A 24576-nucleotide genomic window follows, 5' to 3' on the forward strand; every position below is an offset into this window, starting at 1 on the left:
AACTGTATATATTTCTACACATATTTGTCATATTAACCGACAGATAGCGAAACCGGCCTTAATGTTAAAAAACATTTTTCTTATCTACAATCTGAGACATTTTATCCTCGTATTAAACCCAACATTTTAACAGAATTAACGACAATTACATCAATTCTTCGAAACTGCACAATCGTAAAGCTCTCCGCCTTTCCATTTCAAACCCAACTCATTGTTGGGGCACTTCTAAGTAATCAGATGGAACAGTTATCCAGAAATCACGATGTTTCGAGACGCACACGAGCATGTAACCCGAGACAGACGTCGAGACACATGCCTATCCTTAGAATCTCGGGACTTGCCTTGACTTACCCTACAATACACCGCCACCCACATATTGCAGGATTCATACTGGAATTGTTAGATAGTAATCTCGTCCAATCATTACATATTATGGAAGCCGGCAATAGAATAAATACTTGTACGTGCGAGCATTCTCCGTAACGATGCTCGTTGTAAAATGTTCTAGATGTGGCGTTAAATAATAACGAATAAATCGCGTGTTATTCATTTGTCGATGCCAAATTATCTTGTACACGTCCAAGAAAAACAGTGTATACCATAATGTTATTATGTCCTTTCACGCATCTAAAGTATTTAATGAAAAAATGTTCTTATTACTTGTTAGTGAGGAAGTTGGAAATTCTAACAGCTATATGTCTTATTTTGAAAGCATGTTTTGTGTTATCACTTACGTTATCCCTTTATCGTATATTGAACGAGCTAATGGCTTTCTCAGCAATTTATAAATTTAAAGTGTGCGAGGCTGAGGTGTGGCCCATCATTTAGAATATCTTTAATGCCAAGTGATAACATCACTAACTGCAGCTATGCCGTATAAAATCCTATTGGACGCTGGCAAAACATAAATATGATTGATTGTGGAGTCCGCAACTATAAATAATATTTAATAGAATGTCTGGTTTTATGGAACCTATGTTAACCGTGAAGAAACGAACGTCCTTGTTTATTTATGCTTCACGCAATATTTCCAATTAAGATATATTGTGGAAGCTTAGAACGCGTTTTCTAAATATAAAGGGTTGTTTAAGCCTTTAAGGCATTCGATTATAGTATTGTTACGAAATACAAACTTATATTGCTAAAAATACATTATAAAAAGTTCCTAGATACTACGCGTAAAATAGCATTCAATTGCAAACTAAGAAATGGGTCTCTTTATCAAGAAGATAAATAAAGTATAAATTAACAGCAAACTATCAGTGAACAGCACGTGTGAAACCTCGACGAATCCAGCCTTCAATTACGTGATCGCGAGTTATCGAGAATACTTTATGGGCCAACTCCAGTCCACATTAGATAGGGTTCGCTACGCACGATCTCCCATTAGAGTCTTACACGTGCTATACTGACCAGTTCGCGATACGCAGATCGAAGGAAGTGCGGTAATAGCCGAGATACGAACGGTTATTGCAATTAATGACACGTTGACGTTGGATTACGCCGTGAAAGGCAAGGATACCGAGCCACTAAACCGTTATGTTTTGTATGTATCTGGATTTATAATCAGCGGGACTTCCTTCAGTACATTTTCTTACGCCTATGTTTAGTGTTCGCACTTCCAACTAATACATCCGTGATACATTAATTATTTATTGGAGATATATAGAAAAGAGGCAGAGGTTAATTTGATCTAAGAAACAAACACTTTTAGATAAACCATGACTAACAAGTAACAACAGCAATAAATAACTAGCATCACTGCAACGTTTGAACAAGAGGTACGCTCGCAACATTTATTAATATATGCAGAATAACATCAAGTGAAATTCTAAGGAAATAAAGTACCTTGAAAATACTTTCCAACAATACACGACTGTTGCCAAGATGCGCGCACCATTATAGAAGTTGAATGAGAGAAATTCCATACTAAGATCCGATGGCAATGTAAAAACAATGCTTACTATCGCGAAATGTTCGTTCAGACAATTTATGGGAGCGACTGCGATGAGAGGAAAGTAAATGTAAATTCCAATGACTATTTTGCCTAGAAATCTATTTAAAGCTTAGGCACGGTATGGAACTGATTAAAGATATATTCTCGAAATATACGTGGAACGTGACGATTTCTATCGATATTATTCTCACAACGATTGTCATAGCGTTGAAATATGTTGGGTTCGTTCGCTCGGAGCTACGGTTGTTATTGCATTCTTAGATAAACTTATTTCGCTCATGTCGTTTATCAAAATATCTTCATAGTATTAATGCATAATATTTTAAGCTACAAGACGATGAAAATGTTTATCAAGTAAAGGAGCCCCAAAAAATGTAAAAGCAAAAACATGCCTACTTACTTTCAAACTAAGTACATAAAAAAGTTGCGTTCTTGTGAAATTTTTTCCAGCTTTTAATTATTGGCATCAAAGTAAATATCTAAAAACGCCTAATTGAGGCTATCTAAGTACCGAGACGAGCATAACGACACCGATTACGGTAAGACTTGTTAAAACGGGACCGTTTTATATCTACCCTATTCGACCTACAGCAAATACGACATCGATTGAAGCCGACGCAAAAAAATACAACGCGGTATTTTGTAGGCATTATTTTTTTTACAACAAATACCTCGACGCTCCTAATTTACTAAAATGAGAACAAAAAATGTATAATCCTACATTTACAATACAAATGCAGTTTGCATTACGTTCATTTTCAAAAATAATTTAATATTAGATGCGCCAAAGACGTAGCTAAAAATATAAACCATACATTCATAACAATAGGACAATGAGCTGCTTCGGTAAATATGTTTAAAATAGAAATGAAAAACATTTGATTTTAGATAAACTCGCTGAAGCCTTAACGATATATTCTCAACAAAGCTAAGCAATAAAATATCTTAACCATAACCTTTGAGTAATGATTTATGTGAAAATACATGATCTTTTCACACCAGAGAATTCATTTTCAATGATAGATTTGTATACAATTTACAACAAAAGCATTGAATTCCATTACGCTTGGAACTCGAGGATTTATAATTGTCTATCGTATCGCTAGAGACTATGGAGGTATTCCAGGAAGGCAATTGATCGTATTCATAACATAGGGGAATCCGAGCAAAATCTGAAGGTGCGGCGAATCTAAGCGTGACATAGGATCAGTTCTGCCTTATCGAACCCGCCATACCACACGCGCCCGCATACTCGGATGATCCAAGATATCGGAAAGTTAGAACAAACCAGATACACATTCTTACTTAATATTATACTTTGAGGGCAAAATAATAATTGTTCGTATTTTTTTTTAATACGAAAGTGTGTTTTTAGGTTTGTTTGTGTTTCTATCACGTTGCAACCGAAGCTAGCTTTTGAGGCTTTACTGCGGTGAACAATTTCATTCCCATTGCAATTGCCTTAGACTTGCCTTAGAGAACACGGGTGAAGCCGCGAGCGGAATGCTTGTAAGGCTATATGGATACTGCATAGTTGATCTCTGCTCAGTTTCACTGCTCCTCATTGTTTTGTTTTAAAATACAATTGAATCGAATTTCACTGACTTTCAATCTTGATGTTGCATATTGGATTTAACAATAGCATATCATCTGAGCATTACGTTTTGCAGATCAGATTGGCTATATGAAATATTAATTGTATGTAAGTTGCAATTAATTTAATATAATAGCGCACTTGCCACACATAACTTCAAAGATCTATGTTGGACTTTACTCTTAAACACAAAAATTTTTGAAAGAAGGACTTCATAAAAGCAGAAAACTAATTGAAACATTCGACCATAAAATCGTTATTTATTGTTTATCTTCCCATAGTTTTGTTTTTACTTTTCGCTCGATCTAAAATTAAAACGTTTACAAGAAATCCATATTACATGACTACATTCTAGGAGGACAAATATCATCTCAAGTGGGAGAAGTTTTTGTATAATTTTATACGTTTTGTAACATTGCTTCCAGTAAGTTTGTATTCCTTATACTGCACACGACTGCACCTTTTTGCAAAGCCGATTCGTAAACAATAGAATATCTTAGCGTTAGTACGGCATTATCGGATTATAATTTATGGCTAAACCTTATGGCGTTCATAGATATAGTATATCGGGTATAATCTATCTTATTAGAGTCCATTTATTGAGGGAGATGTAATGTCGTCCACGCGTGGGACGCTCTTTGGTCGCAGTATGTAGTTTTGGTCCCTATCTATTCACCTACGCATTGAATTATAGGCACGGCCTGATATAAGAACATTTGTTTGCAAATTCAAACATATTTTATGGACGCAGATGTATCAAGAGTTAACATCGATCTTGATATTTTGTATCGCTATTGTTTTGTACAAAATTTTAATCTGGTAAATTTGTATCTACTAGTAAATTTATTAATAATCTGAACTTTTACTGTAATCCCTTTCCCAACTTTGGTTTTGTTTTTACTGCAGTTTCTATTTTAATTATTACGAGGCGGGTATATAATTTAATTCTACAATATTCTATTCGATGCACTAAATAATAATAAGTAATTAATGTACACGGAACATAAATTGATCTGTAAATAAAGGAGAGGCAATAACGTTGTAAGCTAATACGTATAAAGTTAACTGATTTATAGCCCGGATTAATGCGAGCATCGTTTATGAACCATTAGATGCGATTGAGGGGTTTAAATCTATATAATAATGAAATTAAAATATGAACAGATAATATATCTAAGTAAAACAAAATATAATAAATTGGATAAGTAATTAAATTAAAATTTAAAAATAAATGTTTCATATTTTAAACGCTTTTCCCAATATAAGCTTTACATACTACTTATATTTAATCTTAATATTTAATTTGCTATTCGATTAATTTAGAAATCTGTTCTATTTATTATTTTGATGCGAAATCAGCAAAAAAAAAAGAAATTTCTAATATTGAATTGGTCTCCGTAACAAATAACAATCCAATCAAAGGCAGCTCTGTTAGCAATATATAAGATCAATATCTAGATTTCGCAAACAATCACGACAAACGAACTTTTCCCTGGTTAATCGATATAACAATATCCCCGAATACAATAAACGTAATTGAATAAAATAAAAGTAGAACGAGTCATTTATTTGAATCATAATATAATTAAACTGTTTCATTAAAAACTAAATATGTTCCGACAGAAATATGAAACTTTTTGTTAACTTCCTTTCAAGATAATAACATAAATATTCGAAAAGTAATATTTAAGAATGTACCTACCTGTAGTAAATATGCATTGTCTTTATATTGGTTATTTTATGTAAGTGAGATAATATGGTAGAATGTAACATGCTAAAATCCGAAGTAGAAAATTTATGGTCTCTGTAGATGTAGGTAAACCACACATATTTTCATTAGTATTTTTAACCGACTTCAAAAAAAGGAGGAGGTTATCAATTCGGCCGGTATATATTTTTTTTTTATATGTATGTACACCGATTACTCCGAGGTTTCTGAATTGATTTACGTGATTCTTTTTTTGTTCGATGCGGGATGGTGTCGAATTTGTCCCATAAAAATTTTATTCGGATAGGCCCAGTAGTTTTTATTTTATGAGCATTTTTGTCTGTAGGTATTTTTAAATTTTGCAAGTGCAAGTTTGAAGTCGGTTGTTTTTAACGCAGTTATCACTTGTATGTTTCTAAATTTAACGCAGTGGATATGTTAAATTTACGACTTCAATGAACCTAGTATAATTTATATTCCTTATTGAGGACTAAAATAACGTATGAAAGCTCATTACACACAGGCATTGCCGGTAAATGTGCATGGTTTTTGAACATTTCACCGTTAACCAAACACGCATATAAGGTATTTAACGAGCAAGTCACATCACAATAACCGTTCCCTTTGTATGTGAAACGGCATTATTAGGAACCCTGCCGGTCAGAGGCTACAAGTCGTGACCAGATAGATATCAAAGCCTTAAGAGGACTGCTTCTATTACCGGACACAATTACTAGGTATCGGAGCTATGTGAATGCAAAGTGAATGTGTATTGCTTTTTAGTAGCAAGCGAACTTCCTAACTCAGATTACGTATTATTCAGAGTTGATGTACTTAGCGTGATGTAACAATCTAGTGTTTGCGTCACTTATCGTCTTGTTACATTTGTTGGATGCTTCTTTAAGCACTTTTTGTTTCTACAGAAATTCTTAATTTAACACGACTGCATTATTGTCAATTTTAAAGAACATTTAATTTATCAATCCGCCAAGTTACTCATTATTTCACTGTACAATGCGCGCAACTTCGTTGTAAATAACTCAGTGACTTTATTCACTTCATTTGAATATTACAGACTAATTTACCCAACTTCGAATATGCATAGGCTAGATAGATTTACAAAAGCACGCAGCACACACACATACACACACTCATTACAATCACTGTCACTCGCAAACGCCTGGCACTCGAACATTAGTCGCAATTTCCTGACTTCATTAGGATTCCCACAAGTTCTATCAGCTAATAATTAATTGGCGCGATGTAACGGTAGTCACAATCTTGACTAACTTCGGCGTCTCGTTTAAATCATTTACGGTAGAGCTATCTGTTTTAATTACGGCAGGAATTGGGTTATGTTAATGTTTCATTTTGCTATTTGGTGATATCAGATACATGTTGCTTATCTAGATATATTCTGCTTATGTGGTTAATATCGTGAAATGTTTATTCTTACTTAGTCTTCAATTACGTTCTCTTTAAGAACGATATTTACTACTAGATATATCAAGATTAAAAAACAATCTGGCACACACTCGTGTGAGGTTTGATATAAGAAGAAAATGAAAATCATTTATTTGAATTGCGTTGTTTTGGCAACATTTTTCAAAACATGGATGCTTAAAATCAGAAGCAGTTCAACCCATTGAGCCCCGATCGGACCACGACACAATAGATTTTCTATTGTGTCTGTGATTCCGGGGGCTGAGTTATTAATAATGTATTATAAAATAAGCAAGCATCGAAGCATTAACAAAACTTTAAACTAGCTATTAGTCCGCAATAGTCAATCAAAGTAAGCAAGTTTCGTTTCTTAGCCTGACTGAAACTAGAATTAAAACAATTAACAGATAGCATTGTTAAGTCCGTAATCCTTTGAAAGCGACGCTAATTAGGGGAAAAACAACAGAGCAATTATTATCAGAGGCATCAGTAAAACTGCAGTTGTATTTCCTCGTCCAGTATAGAGTTCAACAGGTTTCTCTATAGCGGTTCTGTAATTCAATAGTGCAGGATCTTGTTCCGGACTATTTGTAATACTTTCATCGCGTAAAATTGATATATATATATATATATAGCTACGAGGTTAAGTACGTGAGTTTGTTGAAGGCAATTATAGCAGTGTATGTATTAATTGATATTTAATTTTGGATAGTCAAACAGAGCGATTTTATTGAACGAAAAATATTAATGTCTTACTTTAGTACTTAACTGTCAATATGGATTTACTTACCATCTCACGAATTTATGAAGCTATTTAATAATGAAAACAATGAAAAATGTCAGGAAGAGGTATTTAAGGTACCTACCAACAGCGCGATAGCATAATTACCGCCAGTGAATAAGAGAATTCTCGCACATATTTTTCGTTTCGAAGGAATTTCTGATGATGCTAAAATATTCACAGTATAATACCAGGAAGAGGGCTATCACGTATCACCGGTTATTACGCAAAAGGAGTATACACGGTGCCTTCCATACAAGGAACTTGTACCGTCGCCTAAACAACTGGTATTTGAAGCATAAATCTAATATTTCGACACGTGTATTCTGTTCGAGATTATTGTAGTTTTGTTGTTTATGTGCATTGAAGGAAAATACAAATATACAGTATACTGCTATGTTAATATTTGTAAATTTATTTGTAATACATTGAAAATATTAAAATTTACATATTCATTCAAACACAGATATATCGGAACATAATAAAGAAGTTTATGTGATCGATATGCAAGCGATCAATAAGTAGATACACGCAGATACATTCCCTTAGTCTTCACGCCACTAACAATTATAACACCGACCCGACTAAAAGCAACCACCATACAATTATCTCCGCAAATCACAATACTTCTATTTCCCATCAAACTAGCATACCTGCATACCTGCATAGCATGCGATGTAATTACTGCACAAATGTCGGAAGCAATCATCCGGTTATATCGCAAACCTGAACTTGCGTGTGCGCAACCAAACGCTTGTGTATGTGCTGTGTTGTATTAGTGTCAACTGACTTCATAGATTCATTGGATTCGCAATTTCATAATTTTTGAAGTGAAACTTCTATATCGGGGTTGGACAAAAATTTAGTGTAACATTTTTGCGTTACGCTGTAGGCGTGACATTTTTGCGTTACGCCGTAGGCGTGACATTTTTGCGTTACGCGCCAACTTTTTCTTATCCCTAAGTTTCACTTCTTACGTGTGTACTCTAGTACACACACACATTTTTTTTAAATTACGATTTATAATATGCACGCATGCACTGTTAAAGACCTCATTATTTTTAATGAGATTTTAGGCATTTTTATTATTACACCCTGCTCAGGCATTTGACCGCCTATACGCCTGATGTAAGCGCAGATGTGGTCTTTCGGGTTAGAAACCAAATTTGATGACAAACAATTAGAAATCTTATTCATCTTTATAGCGTTGATTCCTGATACAATCGCAATTTTATATTTATTTATATGCAAATTATGAATGAATTTATTGAAAATTTATTTAAAAATACACATAATATTTGTATCTATCTATATTTATGCAGCTGCATTTCATAAAATAAGTATGAAAATGATCCTAAAGCCACTCTGTGCTTGCCTATTAACCTCAACAATTATTAACACCAATTACTGATACGCAATAAATGCTTATAATTGCTTGGTTAAATAAAATCTTAGATTTTTCTGATGACATAACGTTACCAACTTTTATTAAATATTTAACGGTGATGTAAGCATAAAACACCCGTATCATTTTATTAAGTAATAAACTTGTTTAAAAGTATTATACAGCCTGCTATTAACTTGGACGATTATAATTCGTCTCATATAATTACTTATAAATAAATTATTTACGTCATACCACATGCCAAATATTGATGTTATCATATAAACTTTAGTTGATTATACTTTAATTAATTAAAACTCAATGGTATTGTTATATCCTTAGACATAATAATTCAAACGATTACTTATTATTTTATTGAAAGAACGCATATGGTGAGAAAATATTAAAAAATCTCTAATATAATATCCATCATGTCTATTATTCATTCTATAGCAGTGATACATATACTGTCAAGACAATTAACATTAAAACGGGTTCACACTATAAAACATACAAAAACAGCTTCACATATAACAATGACGAGAACGCGTTCAAAACACATTACTACTGTATGCCATAGGATGATATATGACTTGACCAGTATCGTATGCAAATACATCAACATGTCGGAAGTGATTATAGTGTATAAATAAGTTTGAACTTGAGGTAGGTCTGGTTAGACATGCCGCATAGTGAACATGCTAATATACATAATACCTAATAGTTGCATGAAATACTTTGTACGGACTACGGAAGGTGTTGAAGTTTTATGGAATGAAACTTTTTTAGGCACCTTGAGAGTATTTAAGTGGTTAGCATTTTTTGATTCATGTTCTTTGGATAACTGAAGCGCGTGCTCTTAATTTTAATGAAGGATCTTCTCTAAAATACATACCTGCTTAGATAATATTTTTTATGTTAGCATTTTAATTTTAATAAGTTACCTAAAATGTTTGGAATATTGAAGTATCTGCTCTTCATTTTGATTGGATTCAAAAACCTTTTCTAAACTACATGAATAATAAAATAAAAATCTTTATCCCTGTTATGCTACTGAGATATCTATTTATTTATTTTATTTTAAACACTTTATTGTGCTGCAAAAATAACTATAGTAGGTACAATAAAACTTAAGCTAGAACATACAACACAGAAGGCGGCCTTATTACTAACAAGTAATAAGGCCGCCTTCGGTATCTAGTATTTACGTATCAAAAAATCGAACCAAAAATATTTTAAAAACAGTTTATTTTTAATACTATTATATACATATCATCCATTGAGAGTCTTTTTGAAAATAACTCACCTATCTATTAAATGCATTATAATAAATGTGGGAAGTTTATTTACGCCGATCGAAGAAGATTGCACACGCTAATAAGCATTCACTCGTTAGATTATAATTAATTTCGATCGAGATCTTTTCAGGTTCATTGAATATAACTATGGTTTATTTATATTTCTTAAAAGATCGTTAAAATAACTACGGTGTAAATTATAACCAGATAATTAATTTTGTCAAGAATACTTATAAGCTAGGCTATGAAAATATGTACTTGGTAATTAATATACTAGTAACGATCCTCATACATAATAAATACCTACTCATTTCTCAAAGGATGATCATCCAATAAGATAATATTTAAAGTTTAGTGATAGATAACTGCTCCGGAAAAAATTAATAAGCCAATTATTGCAGTAAAATCAATCACAATCAGTTTACACCACTCACGCTATAAAGTTAAGAAATGTTAGTAGAAAACAATTTCGCATACCAATTCAGGATTATCATTATTGAAGCTGCATACAGTATCAGCGTCCGTCTAATTTAATAAGCAAAATTAAAAATTCAATTTCAATCTATAAAGAGTTATCATCAAACGCTATCAACCGCATAAAAGTACTAATAAATAGTTAGTTAGGCAGACAATACAGTACAATGAACCTTGTTATCGCGATTTACTATTGCAGGTTGCACGAAGTTCAAATCATGTCAAGATCGCGATTCGAGATTAACATTTTAGGTAAACATATCGTGCGATCTGACTCCATCCCGGTTGACCTTGCTTTACGTAACGGGTCTCGAGGCGAATCGATTTATATCGATTTATAGTTAGAACAAAAACTCATAATTGTAAACATGCCGTGTTACGATACGCATTCAAATCATGTTACGAGGCGTCGATCAAATTGTCCAATCGATTACCTAAATCACCGAGTCGACATCGATCATTCAACTCGATGGAACGTGACGTCCGGTGGCCTCCCTTGTCCTCCTATTTCTTCGCCCTTATTTTGTCTCAATGAACAAAATAAAACTACAAGAACCGTAATCGAAATAAGCCAACGACGCTATCACTTTAATTGTAAAATTTTTAATACTAACCCACCGTCAACTGTTCCAGTTTAAGGTCGATTTACTAAATTAATTGCTCTGCGAAGTAATAAATTAATAAGCGTCGGATGTTGATTAAAATATAACTCGGACGCTGCGGGGAAAATCATAAGCATCGCGTTGTCTATAGCTATAAGTTTAATAGTAAAAGTTAATCAGAACAAGCAATGACAAAAAAGACAATTCAATGAGGCGATTTGCAGATGCGAGCGAAATAAAAATGGAATAAAACTATCATTGTGGTAACGGTCGTGTTTCTCGGAAACAACTATTCCCAAATACTAAGTTATCTACGGCAATTGTGTTTGAGCAGGGGTTTAACAAACTAGATTTGATTATCACTTTCCAAATTCATTACTCGCCTCGTATAGGCGTATCGAGAGTTAAAAAGTCGTTCGGAAAAAATAGCGGAGCACGTACAATGAGGTCTTTGTTGTGAACGAGCAAGGCGTCAAGATACGGGTCACTAGAGCAGATGCTGCGATGGCAAGACGTAGATAGATTTTTATCAAAATTAAACATCGCAGCGGGTAAACGCAGTAATTGCTGCAAAATGTAAACCGACTAGAGAGTTGTTATATCCGTTACGCTTCACTCCCTCGACGACATTCTGCAGTGCTGGCATTAACACGTGCAGCGATTGTATTCAACATCTATGGAGATAGTGATCGTAAATTGTAATTGCGTGATGGTGATTTATCTGCTATTTTAAGAACGCTATTTCTACTATACCGTATGAATATGCAACGATATTAGATTATCTTATTGGTTGCTTACAAACATTTACATAGTATATAGCCAATTAAAATTGTTGTCAATAACGTATTTTGACGTAAATCGTTCCAAATTAATATTTGACCTTTTATTGCGCAAATTTGTTATCACTTATATGTATTGCAAATTGCACGCAACATAAGTTGTCAAGCGCAGCACATCAAAGAGATAAAGTTCAATAGGAGGACATACTTCGGAACATTCTCAGAGGGGAGATGAATGGGACCTTGTTCGGAGCCGACCTCACGTCTTTCTCATCATTGTGTCAGTAATTAATAACACGGCTCGAGCTTCCGATGACTCTATACATTTTTCCAACATCATTTACTATACCGACAAAAGCAACGATGTTATTTCTTAGAATAAATTATCCCTAAGTGATATTAATCATTCAAACGTTCGTTTCAGACGGTGCCTTTGCCAGCCGGCTCCACTTCTGTATTGGCAAAACCGACGAAGTACCACTATTATCCTCACAATCAACACATTTATTTGCTTCCCGAATGTGCCATTCAACAGGTAAGCTTATTCAAATGTTTCCTGATTTGCTTATGGCGCAATTGACATTTAGTGAGATGCTAAAGTCAGTACGCGAAATGTCAATTGATTTCCAATGCTCTAAATACGTTTGTATTTCCTCAGCAATATTTTAATTAAATATAAGAAATACGACAAAAAGGATTCTGCATTGAATAAAAGAAAAGCTTTCCAGTCTGTTTAATTAATTAATTATTTACCTTTCATAACGAGAACAGCATCTGGGTTCCTAGAATTTTCCGGTTCAATTATTGTTTCAGAATCACGAGCACAAAACCAAATAAGTAAAAGCGATATTCGTTTATCTTCGATTAGCCAACCGTGCAGCAAATAAACATTAGAACTAACTAACGTAGACTTTGTTTATTTGTGAGATCAGTGTACATATTGCAATTTTCCAGGTGTGTAATGCGGTATACGTCCGTTTAAATTACACCCAACCGCTGTGTGCGTGCCCGGCGCGTTACCGAGACCCCTGTTCTGCGAGCCTCAACGCCGACGACCTGCATACCACGCGGCTCACCACAGATTCCAAAAAGAAGGTAAATTATCCATAGCTTTCCTATTCAAAAACGATCAGCAAAGATTGCTGTACGTGCCCGTGTACGTTTTTTGGAATTAGATACATTTGAAAAGCGAACGTTTACGAAGAAGTCTATAAACATATAGAGATTTAAATAGCTACGACCAGTACCACGCTAAACTAGGTATGGGAGATAACGTTATCGACTGCGGACAATTTATTAGGATGGCCGTTGCGATATATAACCCGTAGGCACGCTTCTAAAACATGCGATATATTTACAATCTGTAGGTCACCCGACTTCATGAGATGGAATCACAACTATATGCTTTTATAACGGTTTCTTTTGAAGCATCGTTCCATAACATTGTAAACTTGTCTAACAGTTATAAATGCATCACCGAGTAACGTATTTGCTGCAACGATTTTTCATCGTTATGGAATTGATGTTGTGGGATCATGACATCGATTTCATCATGTTGTTATCGGAAAACTGTTACCTCATTTAACCTTATTTCCAATAAAGATATTAATTATATGCTTCACGATTCTTGTACCATTTTTCATAATAATGTATAGAGGTATATTTTTGCTCTTGAATTAAATTATGTGGTGCAGTCTACAGAAATGGCACGGTAATATGAAACATCAGCTCTTCATATTTTATGCTCTTAAGACTGAAACTGGATTGGTACAGAAAATAAAATATTTTACCTTTCATTATAAATAATTTGATTTAAGAAGCTCGTTAGTTCTAAGAATATAGGATGCATCTTCTATCATAATATGACGTAGAGCGTAAAATCAAATATTAGTATATCCACTTTTTTGTAGGTACACAACATACTTTTAAGTATATACCATAGCATATAACATACAATATACATTAATTTATTACATATTTTGTTACAGTACGCAAAGAAAGCGGTGACACTGGTGAAAACTTGCGAAGCCGTCTCCGAGATGAGAGAGTGCAGAGCGCCGCGGGATTGGTCGTTATTAGCTTTACAGAACATAAGGACTGGCAAATCGCACTATTTGGTTATCTGTAGATGCCCTGATACGCATATATTAGGTAAATATATTCTATTTATTTATTTTAATTCTCCTTATAGGATAAAGATTTACATTTCGTGTTCAAATATAAATCAAATACAATAAGAACAAAAATTTTATTGTATAGAATTATAGATATTTAACTTAACGGTAATTATCAATTAATAAATTTACAAAAAATATTATTTCAATATACTTCGGGTAGTTGTTTTATACGAAACATATCTATTTCGATGTGTCGTCCTAAACAATAGCGTGCCTTTGCATTAATTCCCTAATCATTGTTTGTTTTGATCGTTATACAGAGATAATCACTACTGTATGCTATAATTTACGTATGGCGTTAGTTTTTTTTTGTGTTAAATTCGTCGAAGAATAAAATAAGAAAATTGGGAATAAATTGAACTTGTATTTTTTGCAAATCAATTTACTTTTGAAAAATGACAATTTCTTTTTTTTATTCTGAATTGTTTCATTTGAATTCATAAAATAGATAAATTATAACAAGGCTATTAAAGTATCAAGATTTATGTGCACAAGTTCACGTTCAGTTCAATCCTCATACCTTTAATCTCATTACATCGAATAGCACATAAATTATGAACAACCGTTGCGAATAGATTATACAAGGTTATGTATCCTTCTTAACTAAACTATAATTAGTCAGGAAGTGATAGCAGAATGTAAGATGCTAATCCAACGGTTAAGTTATCAACGATTGAACGAGATTGTAACCGGATCCTTGGCTATCAAATTGATTTTCATAAACCATCATTTTCAATTACGGAGGCTATGATATGACGATTAAATTTTATGTAGTATATTAATTTATTTATGGAGGTAACGGGCATAATTTTTGCTCAGTTGTAAATTCAAATTTATGTGGTTACTTTGAAACTGTTTCGATCGTTGAGTTGTTTTACCTTTTCACAAGTGTAGAATAACATATTACATAATACATAATATTATATAATAATGAAGTGATTTTTTTATTTTGATTTTTTTTTTACAAACGCGACTGTCGGAAGGTTTTCTTATTTTTTATGTAATCTAGCTGTGATCGATATATTTATCTTGATAGGAGCCCTTCATAACACGAAATATATAGCGAAGTAAACTTATTTGCATATTATTAGGTGTTATTATATTTACGCTTACAGAAGGGCCGATGTCTCACGACCAGCCGACGTACGCTTCCGTACCGGGCATCAGGGTGTATGGAATGATGTGCGTTCGGCCTACTACTGCTTATCATTCCAGTAAGTATATTTATTGACGTCTTTTTTACTTAATATGTTAAATATTGGAACATTAAATGTTGTGCATTGTTATTGTTAAACAAGTACAAAATCTATCTTGTAAATGATAATGCTTAAAATATGATGTTTTATTTCCAAATTAACACTTAATTCACTGTATAAAGCAACATAAAAATTGTCATTAGGATAAAAAAATCTAATAAATATCTTGTGTTTTGCAGCGTTCACCAACCGATTCCCAGGCGGAGTACAAAGCACGACCAGCTCGTACAAGGTGGACTATTCTCAAGCGCACTCGTACGACAAGCCGGTGTACAACCGATATCACACAAACAGCTACCTAGACAACTTCTACAACCGGCGAACCAGGGCCGCTCGCGTGAGGCGAACGACCACAGAATACCCCCCGTTCCCATGGTACAAAGTCATAGAATTGGCGCGATCGTTACATTGGATCAATTAAGAGAAAACTATTGTTTCAAAAGTATGTTGGGTTCAAGTAGGCCTTGTTATCGTATAAGTGAAATCCGCCTCATTGAATTCAACGAAAACTTTAGTTAGTGTAATGTATTATCTCATTATGGCGGATGAATTGTGGTTTTCATAACAATGCTACACTATTGTAATGTGTAGTTAATTATTTGTCTCGGTAACAGATTGCAATCTATGTGAGCATCTTTTTTCCATTTCTTTTATTCGTTTCAGTAACTTAAAACAATACCTGAAGGTGAAAGTTACATTTAAAAAGGTGAAAAATGAAATTTTACATAACACATATTATGTATTCAAATGAAAAAATCCTATATTCCGGTTTTACTTCTGCTTATTTGCTTTCAAAATAGATTTATTAAAACTACAGTTCAACCGTCTACATGAGACAGGAATACGATATATAATATCAAAACGCTTCAGCTTTCATGTACCAGTATAAAGTAGATATTAATCTGAGTATTACTTTAATTCTGTGAATACTCAATCCTGTACTGCATTTAATAGTACTTAATATTATCTATCTTAATCAGTACTTAAAGTATTATCGCAAGTTGATAATATACATAGCATACCTACAGTTATGTTTTAATTCTGACACAAGGTCTATGTATATTTTCAATTAAATAAGTATTTACTGTTTGCCAGAATATTAGAAATAACTGGACCTAATTTAAGTAAATTCAATTCACGAGATTGCCAATTAAAAAAGAATAATTATAAGATTAAAAATGTACACAAAACAATGTGATAAGTGTTCAGTGCATTTCAGTGTAATTCGATGCATTTATAGACTTCTAAGTTAGTTATAAAATTATTTATATTAATCGTAATATGATATGATGTAGACAATTGCCGTGTAAATAGTAGTGATAATTACAATATTTGTAATTACGGACGATTAAAATTTATAACAAAATTTTAAAGTGTGTTTTTGTTTAGCAATCCATAAATTCTGACTTCGATGCTTGATAGAAGCTACCTCTGGTGCATTAATAAATTATATTAATCGCAAATAAATAAATAAATTTATCACTTTACAAGTAAGTGGCATTTAAATCAATGTTTTGCCACAGAACAACGCGTTTTTTTTTTTTGTGTGGTGTCTCTCAATGTTAGCCAGAAGGGCTTCTACATTTTAACGCGGACGCGGGGGTGAACTGAAGGTTCACCCTGGTAGAACAACGCGTGTAATATGCGTATGCGTTAAGTTTCACACATGCAATTATGCATGTTAAACGATTAAAAATTTACATCCTTTAGGCCGATTGCAGAGCTTCACCGACCATCAGTGCGTACGTCAGTTGCGCTTGTCATATGTATGGAAATACGCGTGCGTATGGTCGGTCTAGCTATGAACGGTTTTATGAATTTCCATACATATGACAAGCGCGACTGACGTACGCACTGATGGTCGGTGAAGCTCTGCAACCGGCCTTAATATTAATATTTTTTATGTTATTAATCCCAAATTATAAACTATTTTATTACCTTTAAAATAAAGCATATTTAATAAACAAATAACTTACCTAACACTTTCTGGTCGACGACGATATCGCAAGAGTACATAGCCGCCATGAGCCTTTGCGGCTGCACTTGGAAGGCTCTCCTGCAACCTTCCTTCACTGCTGACATTATTTGACCTGTGTGAATTAAAAAATAATTAATTACTGAGGAATGTGATAAAAAATATGCATTTAATACAGGGCAATTTATATGCAAAGAAAGCTTGTGGGAAATGTTCTATTTAATACCAGAAATGTTTTACTATTTAAGTAATAAAGTAAATAGAAATAGACGCTTCATAAATACCAAGACATTTTGATTTAACTGGGGAAAGAATCTTCTTTAAAAACGGTTTTCTGAATGGTATAAATTAGAAATTATTTTCTAATATTAAAAAAACTAGTACATGTATGTTATTTAATTATTTGCACTAACATTTTATGTGACATACCTGACAAAGGTCCAAAGGAATGCGTCGAATCATCACTCTCATTCTTTTCCAAGGTCCATTCTTCCACACAAAACGCCACACCCATCATTGGCTCCTCACACAACGGACCAGCCAAAGTCGCCAATTGAAAACCATTCACGAAACTACTCTCATATTCAAACCTTGCATCTTCTAAAATAACCTTCTGATGATGTAAAAACTTAGTCTCATAATCAGCCGTTTGATTCAACAACAAATTTGGCCCACAATTCCTAGGACCTACAGACCAAATTTGCTTGACCACATCCTGCCATTCCGGCCCTAACTTCGTGCATATACTCTGCAATTCACTTATAAACGTTTCTACCAATTTCAGCATTCTGTCCGATAGCTGATATTTCGTTTCGCCATTGATTTGTAGATCATCTAATTTATTTTCTAATCTCTCGTTTGATATGCCTTGCAGCGTTTTAATATGCTGTGAAATTGCTTTTAGCAAGTCGGACGATTTTTCTAATAGATCTGTAATTTCATTTGGCAAGGGTTTGGCTCTGATTTTAATTCGACTTTGTTTGTTATTCGTATAAATAGTGATGACGGGATCTTGCTCGTTATCGTTTCCTTTATCTAAATTTTGCGCGTCTATTTCTTCATTGGCCATATCAATTTTTGGCGGTTCTATTATAGTTTCCTTGAATGGTACTATCGGTTCCGACACTGATATTGGTATTTTTGCGTAAATATTTCTGTAAGAAAGAATAGCATTTAATGATCTCACGCTCTTTAATTAAAAGCTATTTTATACAGAGATTAAATTTACTTTTTAATTTCATTGTATATTAAACATTTTATTGCCCAATGGCAATATTTAAATACAAAATTACATTAAATAACTGTTTATATGGTTATTATTTATTTATTTATTTAGGACAACTTACAAAACAGACACCATTACATGATTACATATATGAAAATATACGAATAGATAGCCGAGTGTTGTTTATAATTAAATATAGACTTACTTAAGATCTTCAAGACACCTCTGCAAGTGAACTTCACCCGCAGTCACCAATACATGTTCTCCAGTTTCTTGTAACAGTACTTGGACACATGAGTCCGACTGGTTTAATAGTTTTAATCCTGTTAAACAATAAATATATAAATAAATAAATAAAATAAATATACAGAAAATACATATTCACTTTACTTGATTTTTCTCAATTTAAATATTAAACCAATTATAACACAGAACTTGTTTTAAAATACCGAGAGGCACTGTAACTACCCTCAATAATTGATAAATTAAATATTTAATATTACCAATTTAATTTTTCTTATTACTTCATAATAATTTTAAATGTATCTACTCGATTAACTATAAGATAAACATTTTATTTATTTATTTTATTACTCTTTAATAAAACTATACACCAAACATGGGAAACTTATTACTAATTTATACAAAACAAAGAACAGTACAGTTTATTAGGCGGCCTTATCACTTAGAAGTGATCTCTTCCAGGCAACCTGGGCAAAAGGTAACAAGCTACTGAAATTTCGATGGTAGGAAGAAGAAAAAAGTCAAGGAACAAAAAGAACAAGATAAATAAATAAATAATAATAATTAAAATAGATATACAGGTAGATATTATATAATTATTGTATATAGTAAACATTATATATAGCACATAAAATATTACCTTTAACTAATTGAGACAAATCCGAGGGATGCGTTGGTTCAACAGCCACCCTTAATATGGGAACTGCGGCATATTGAATCTCACTAAACGGCGGACAAGCGAGGGTACTACTTAAGATAGCCGTTTTAAGTACATGCTCTTCTAAACCTCCAATACCTGAAAACAAAATAAATAAATAAATGTAAGCAAGGAATCACAAATACAAATACACCTTGAATTTTCGTAGTTTAAATACTTGACTATTCTATAAAAAAATCTTTATTTTCAATTTAGAAACTTTTTCGGTGAATTTCTTTTAGGTTATATTTCACTACAAATTATACAAGTAAAGTTTTTTAATTACAGATAATAATAATCATACAATAGTATGTCACTTACCAATTATATTTCCACTGACTGCTTCATCAATCTCTTCTAGTTCTCTGCCCATTAAAATGTACAAAGATTTTATCCTGAAAAGAAACACGATTATTGATCAAATATAGCCAGAAGCTGTTTTTTTTTTTTTAATATAAAATTATTCTGCAGTAATAATATTTGAATTGAAAAATTAAAAAAGTGTTACTTACTCTGTACAAGTAATATGTTCATTACTAAGTAAGTCCTTTAGTTTCTTATTAGGATCCACTTTAAAATCTGGTATACTCAGAGCTTGCGATGGATCATGTTTCGGTCCCAACACATAAACTTTATCCCCTTTTCTAACTTTACCACTAAATATTCTGGCAAAAGCAATGAATGCTGTCTCGCTCTGTTCTTCCTTTTCTCCATCTTCCTTCCCTTTCTCGTCTTCAGTACATTTTTCTGGACTATCACTAGCCATTTCTTTAGTCATTGGAATGGCTTCTGTATTCGCACTATTTTTTAATTCTTCACGCATCTGTCTCGCTTTTTCTCTTCTCAATGCCATTTCTTCAGCTGTCAACGCTTTTGGCTTATTCTCCGGTAGAGAGCTTCGTTCAATACTAAACATTTTAGATATAAAAATAATTAACGGTCTATTGTTGCTACTATCACAGGCTAGGAAGTCATCTTTTAGTTTCTTAGTTTCATCGAGATAAGACTCAAAATCGCGTATACGTGAGCACATGAGTTTCTCAACTTTTTCTGGCAAAATGTCTTTTGGCGAAGGTAGTTTTACACATACCATATCAAGAACTGTTTGTGACAACGGTAGCCATTGCATCATAAGCGATTGCAATTGAACTCTACTATCCGTATGTCGTAAATCTCTCGCTGTTAATTTTATACCAAGTTTATCACATATAACTGGCACCTTCTCTTTATCATTTCTCAAGATGATAGTTTCATAAATATTCCATAGATTATCAAAAATAACTTGTACAAAAAGTGGTTTTTTGGCCTTCTCCTGAGCACCTTTCATGAATCTTTTTGTTTTGGAGTTCAAATAAAAATCTCCCCATAAAACTTTTTTTAATAATTCTTCTTTAACACCTGTAAATCAATTAACGTATTAATTTGCATAGTGTTATGATTCAAACTCAAACCATTTTTTTTGCAAAAAATATTGACAATATTTTAAAACTTAATAATAAATAAAAGACAAATTACCTAATTTTTCAGAGAAAAGTTTGGCAAAAGTATGAGTTGTAAAACCCCAACCATCGATTGCACTTGCAAACACAACATTTCCTTGATCCGGGGAGAAATAGAGGTTTGAATCATCTGCGTCTTCTAATGCTGAAGTCCAATCATAGAAGTTTTGATCTTCTTTATGTGGAGGCTTTTGTTGCTACAGTATAAATGTTATATTATAAAGTTAGATTAATAAGTATTAATATGATATTTGAAAACTTAATAGATGTTTGAATACATGTAATAAATGTCTCCTAATACATGTAATTAATCTGTAGAAGAGTCAATGTTTCATATCGATATCAAACCCAAATATGTGATTATAAAAAAAAATTGTCCGTCTGTCTGTACATGCTGACATCACGTGAAAACTAACAGTTCGATTTCGATGAAATTATACCTTTATTCCTTAGATGTTGTTCTGTAGAACCGCGAAGACACGTTGCGTTACCGCCAGTGGATTCTTTTTTTTATAAGATGTCATTGTCAGAGTTACTCATAATGGAGAAATAAACCATCCACGCGAAGATGGACATTCGCGCGGACGGAGTTACGGGCGGAAGCTAGTATTAAATATATTCTCATTTCAAATGTTTTTTTTTTTTTATATATATTTTACTTTGGAATTATATCTTAATACAGAAATATATTACTGTCACGGGTTAGCAAATGCTTGTTCATTGAACTTTCTCTGTTACACAATTTATTGCAATCATTATTACTCAACCAAATTTTGAAAAAAAAAATTATAACTAATAATCACTATACCTGCTTATCAATTGTGTTTTCTTCATTTTCCAATACTCCAGAAGCAAACAGCTCACCCATTACTGCATTAATTTGCTCCAGCACTTGGTTTATATGAACATATGCATCCAGCGCTGTCATTTTCATTTCCACAATCAGTCTGTCAATTTTATTAAGAACCAATACTGGCCGAATGTTTTCTGAATATGCTTGCTTTAATACCAATCTTGTTTGTGGGCATACTCCTTCAACAACATCTACCTAGAATCATAATACATATTGAGTCATCTGTTGAATAAGTGTTTAGCTTTTACAGATAATTATAAAATCTAATAAGAAAATTTTTACATTTACGTATTTGGTATTAAAGGCATGTAAATATTAATAGCACATAGAACTTTTTCAATGTTATGAAATATTTAGTAGTCATGAATCATGTTTTTCATAATATTTATTTTATGTTTATAAGAATTGACTTACAACTACAATGGCGCCATCGCATAATCTGACTGCCGTAGACACTTCGTTTGAGAAATCAATGTGTCCTGGAGAGTCGATTAAGTTTACAAGATATTCTGCCTGATCCACAGCATGATACAACGCTATACTGCTGCTTTTCATAGTAATTCCTCTCTCTTGTTCGTCTGGCCTGCTGTCCATGTAACGAAGCTTTCCTGACATCCTCTGGGATATAATGCCATTGCTGGATATTAAGGCATCAGCTAGAGTTGTTTTCCCATGGTCCACGTGTGCCACAATACAAATATTTCGAATATTTGTAGGTTTGTTTTGAAGTTCAAATAACTTCTTTGAATCAACTAAACGCATGTTGGATAAGATTACGCACACACCTGGATGAAATTTTGCTTTGAAAGTACAACGTATAAATTTGTAATTAATATACAAAACACGTAATTTATCGAATAAATTCTCTATAGATAAATTGCACAATGTGAGCGAAACATTGAATGTTGACAAATTTGACATTCATGACAATTGACATTCATGGCATTGACATTAATAACAGTGACAGTTTCGTTCAGGAATATAATTTTTGATGAGTTTATAGCTATAGATATTTATAATAAAATACATTAATTATAGTTCTATTTAAATATATTTTTTAGATAACTTAATACACAAAGTTAATTACTATCTCCAAAAATTCAATGATACTATTATTTATTATTGTATTTTTTGTATTTTTTGGAAAAATAAAAATCACTTGATGTTCGGGATTGGGTTAAACTTTAAAGTATAAAAATTATATTATTAAAACAAATTTTAACTTGAAAATGTCAGCTTAGGGACGCGTAGGTACTCGTTATACATTTAAGAGGAAACTTTGTCCGATACGCCATAATTTATTTAGTTATGTGCGATCATGGTCATGGTGGACTGAGAAGTAATAGCTGTAGTAATAGTTTAATGAATTTAAATCCCTCGGTAAGCAAAATATTTGCGACAAGCTTTTAGGAAATGTTTCGGGAAAGTGAGATAAGTTAAGTTACCTACTACGTAGCAAAATACTTGTAATACAGTAATAGGAAACTAATTATATAGGTACCTACTATGTTTTTTTTAGATTGATAAAATTCCTCCTTCCTTCAATTCGGCTTTTTAATTATTTATCAGTTGATAAAAGGTAATTTTGCATTCTAAGAAGTTTTGTCGCTGTACAGTTTTTCTACTCATCTGATTTATATGTTTCCCTATAAAATAAATAAATAAAATAAAAAAAGGTGGAGAAAATTACAGTTAATCATTATTTATGTTTACTGCGTAAAAGTTTACATAGAAGTATCTCTGATACAGAATAACAGTATCGAGCCACAGCGCTATACGATGCTGCATCATTATGAAGTTTTGCACAACTCTTTTCTTGCTGCATGAATATTCATCGGGGCGTCGTTAATGTCGGATACTTGAGAGTTGGCTGGTTTCCCTCTTAACTAACTCGTAGTTGTGCTTCAATAAAAAGCGTAATTTCGCAGGGCTTTAAAAACTTAACCTTGACTCGAGACTCGAGTTCCATTAACATTAACGGTCTATGAATCGAAATTGCAGTCTCGACATTAATTGGTTCTTTTAGCTGGCCGACTTTTCTGTGGTGTATTAAGTGATTTATCGTTGTACGTACAAAGATTTACATCGTGGCGATAAAACTACATTATCAAGCACTAGCAAGGCGGTAAAATAAACAAGTGAAGTGGAAGGGGAGGAAGCAATTTTTCCAAGGAATACCATTATTCTTACCACGTCTGGCACGCAATTAGTTCAGGCGTTGAGTTCGCATTACGGCGCATATAAATCTGGCCACATTGCCGAACACGAAACCGAATACGAGCTCGCGAATTTAGATGTTCATAAATACGTCTAAATTATTAATTAAATAAAGAAGCTGTCATAAAATCTAATAAAGATAACGTTCGAACGTAACGAAGTCCGTTACGTAAATGGTCAAAAGGAGAATAATTCAATGAGTAGGTAAATTAAAATTATTCTTAAAAAGCAAAGAAAATGTAGAACGGTAATAAGTAGGTAGGTACAATCATAAACCAAAAAATAACGATTAAACTTAATATAATTTAATACATGACATTAAAAAAGTACCTTCTCTAGGAATTCTTGTGGCTCGTATGATTGAGTTCATACGACTTTTGAATATTACGGTTTTCATTTACCACCGTCTAGCCA

The 24576-nt window shown here is 32.9% G+C and overlaps 2 protein-coding genes across 2 annotated transcripts in view; one reads left to right on the top strand and one right to left on the bottom strand.

Annotated features, from left to right (window-relative positions):
• The window catches only part of LOC123698318, a 53286-nt gene extending 36460 nt beyond the window's left edge, over window positions 1-16826 (top strand). The window contains exons 2-6 of the mRNA XM_045644901.1: window positions 12445-12555; window positions 12975-13115; window positions 14009-14171; window positions 15313-15411; window positions 15633-16826. Coding sequence (XP_045500857.1) covers window positions 12445-12555; window positions 12975-13115; window positions 14009-14171; window positions 15313-15411; window positions 15633-15874 — 756 coding nt within the window. The 3' untranslated portion in view covers window positions 15875-16826. The remainder of the gene's footprint in view (window positions 1-12444; window positions 12556-12974; window positions 13116-14008; window positions 14172-15312; window positions 15412-15632) is intronic.
• Window positions 1-22840, bottom strand: part of LOC123698313 (elongation factor-like GTPase 1) — a 99255-nt gene extending 76415 nt beyond the window's left edge. Inside the window, exons 1-9 of the mRNA XM_045644893.1 lie at window positions 22360-22840; window positions 21901-22140; window positions 21109-21289; window positions 20106-20991; window positions 19915-19988; window positions 19537-19692; window positions 18859-18976; window positions 17858-18582; window positions 17430-17543 (exon numbers count right to left, since the gene is read on the bottom strand). Coding sequence (XP_045500849.1) covers window positions 17430-17543; window positions 17858-18582; window positions 18859-18976; window positions 19537-19692; window positions 19915-19988; window positions 20106-20991; window positions 21109-21289; window positions 21901-22140; window positions 22360-22707 — 2842 coding nt within the window. The 5' untranslated portion in view covers window positions 22708-22840. The remainder of the gene's footprint in view (window positions 1-17429; window positions 17544-17857; window positions 18583-18858; window positions 18977-19536; window positions 19693-19914; window positions 19989-20105; window positions 20992-21108; window positions 21290-21900; window positions 22141-22359) is intronic.
• Between the last annotated feature and the right edge of the window lie 1736 nt (window positions 22841-24576).

This window comes from Colias croceus, chromosome 16 (assembly GCF_905220415.1).
Source record: "Colias croceus chromosome 16, ilColCroc2.1".
NCBI lineage: Eukaryota > Metazoa > Arthropoda > Insecta > Lepidoptera > Pieridae > Colias > Colias croceus.